Here is a 904-nt window from a genome sequence, read left to right as displayed (position 1 = left end):
TACCATACTGATCATGCCTGAAACCACCGTGAAAGCGCCCAAGAAGGGCTCAAAGAAAGCCGTGTCAAAGAGCGTCAGCAAGAGCGGCAAAAAGAGGAGGAGGACCAGGAAAGAGAGCTACGCCATCTACGTGTACAAGGTGCTGAAGCAGGTCCACCCCGACACCGGCATCTCGTCCAAGGCCATGGGCATCATGAACTCGTTTGTGAGCGACATCTTTGAGCGCATCGCCGGTGAGGCCTCCCGTCTGGCTCACTACAACAAGCGCTCCACCATCACTTCCAGGGAGATCCAGACCGCCGTCCGCCTGCTGCTGCCCGGTGAGCTGGCCAAGCACGCAGTGTCTGAGGGCACCAAGGCCGTCACCAAGTACACCAGCTCCAAGTAAACAGTCCTGCTGCCTCTGCGATTAAACCAACGGCTCTTTTAAGAGCCACCCATTTTATCTGAAGACTTTCCATAAATTAATATTGTGCATTACTGACCAGGTGTTTGCGACTAAAACAATATTCAAACAACATAGAAAATCGAGCTGTAAAATAAGCATCATGTGTTATCTATCTCCATTATGTTATTGGTGGTTGTCAGGTATAAGAGATTCAGATAAATTTAAGTTTAGTATATATTTTGTCTGCTGCAACTTAGTTGATAGAAGATTTAAGTGATGGAAACTCATACAACAGCCAAAAAGTAATGCAGTTGACTTCAACACTCACATTAACTGTACAGTTGCATATTCTGATATAGAATGTGTGTGTTTTTTTTTTTTTGTTGTTTTTTTTTTTTTGTTCAATGTAAAATATCCCAAAGATTTTGGAGCGATGTGGAATCTCTGGTTTTGAAAAATAATTCAGTTACTCCTTTAACCTCAGGGATATCATTTGTTATTATGATGATCCAGATA

At 43.4% G+C, this 904-nt stretch overlaps 1 protein-coding gene across 1 annotated transcript; it reads left to right on the top strand.

Annotated features, from left to right (window-relative positions):
* On the top strand, positions 1-388 carry LOC125886813 (histone H2B 1/2). Its single transcript, XM_049573138.1, has one exon. The coding sequence runs from the start codon at positions 14-16 to the stop codon at positions 386-388; it is 375 nt and encodes a 124-aa protein (XP_049429095.1). The 5' UTR covers positions 1-13.
* The last annotated feature ends 516 nt before the right edge of the window (positions 389-904 follow it).

This window comes from Epinephelus fuscoguttatus, linkage group LG4 (assembly GCF_011397635.1).
Source record: "Epinephelus fuscoguttatus linkage group LG4, E.fuscoguttatus.final_Chr_v1".
Lineage (NCBI taxonomy): Eukaryota > Metazoa > Chordata > Actinopteri > Perciformes > Serranidae > Epinephelus > Epinephelus fuscoguttatus.
The sequence above is the reverse complement of the archived record's forward strand: the minus strand, read 5'-3'. Positions and strand labels throughout refer to the sequence as shown.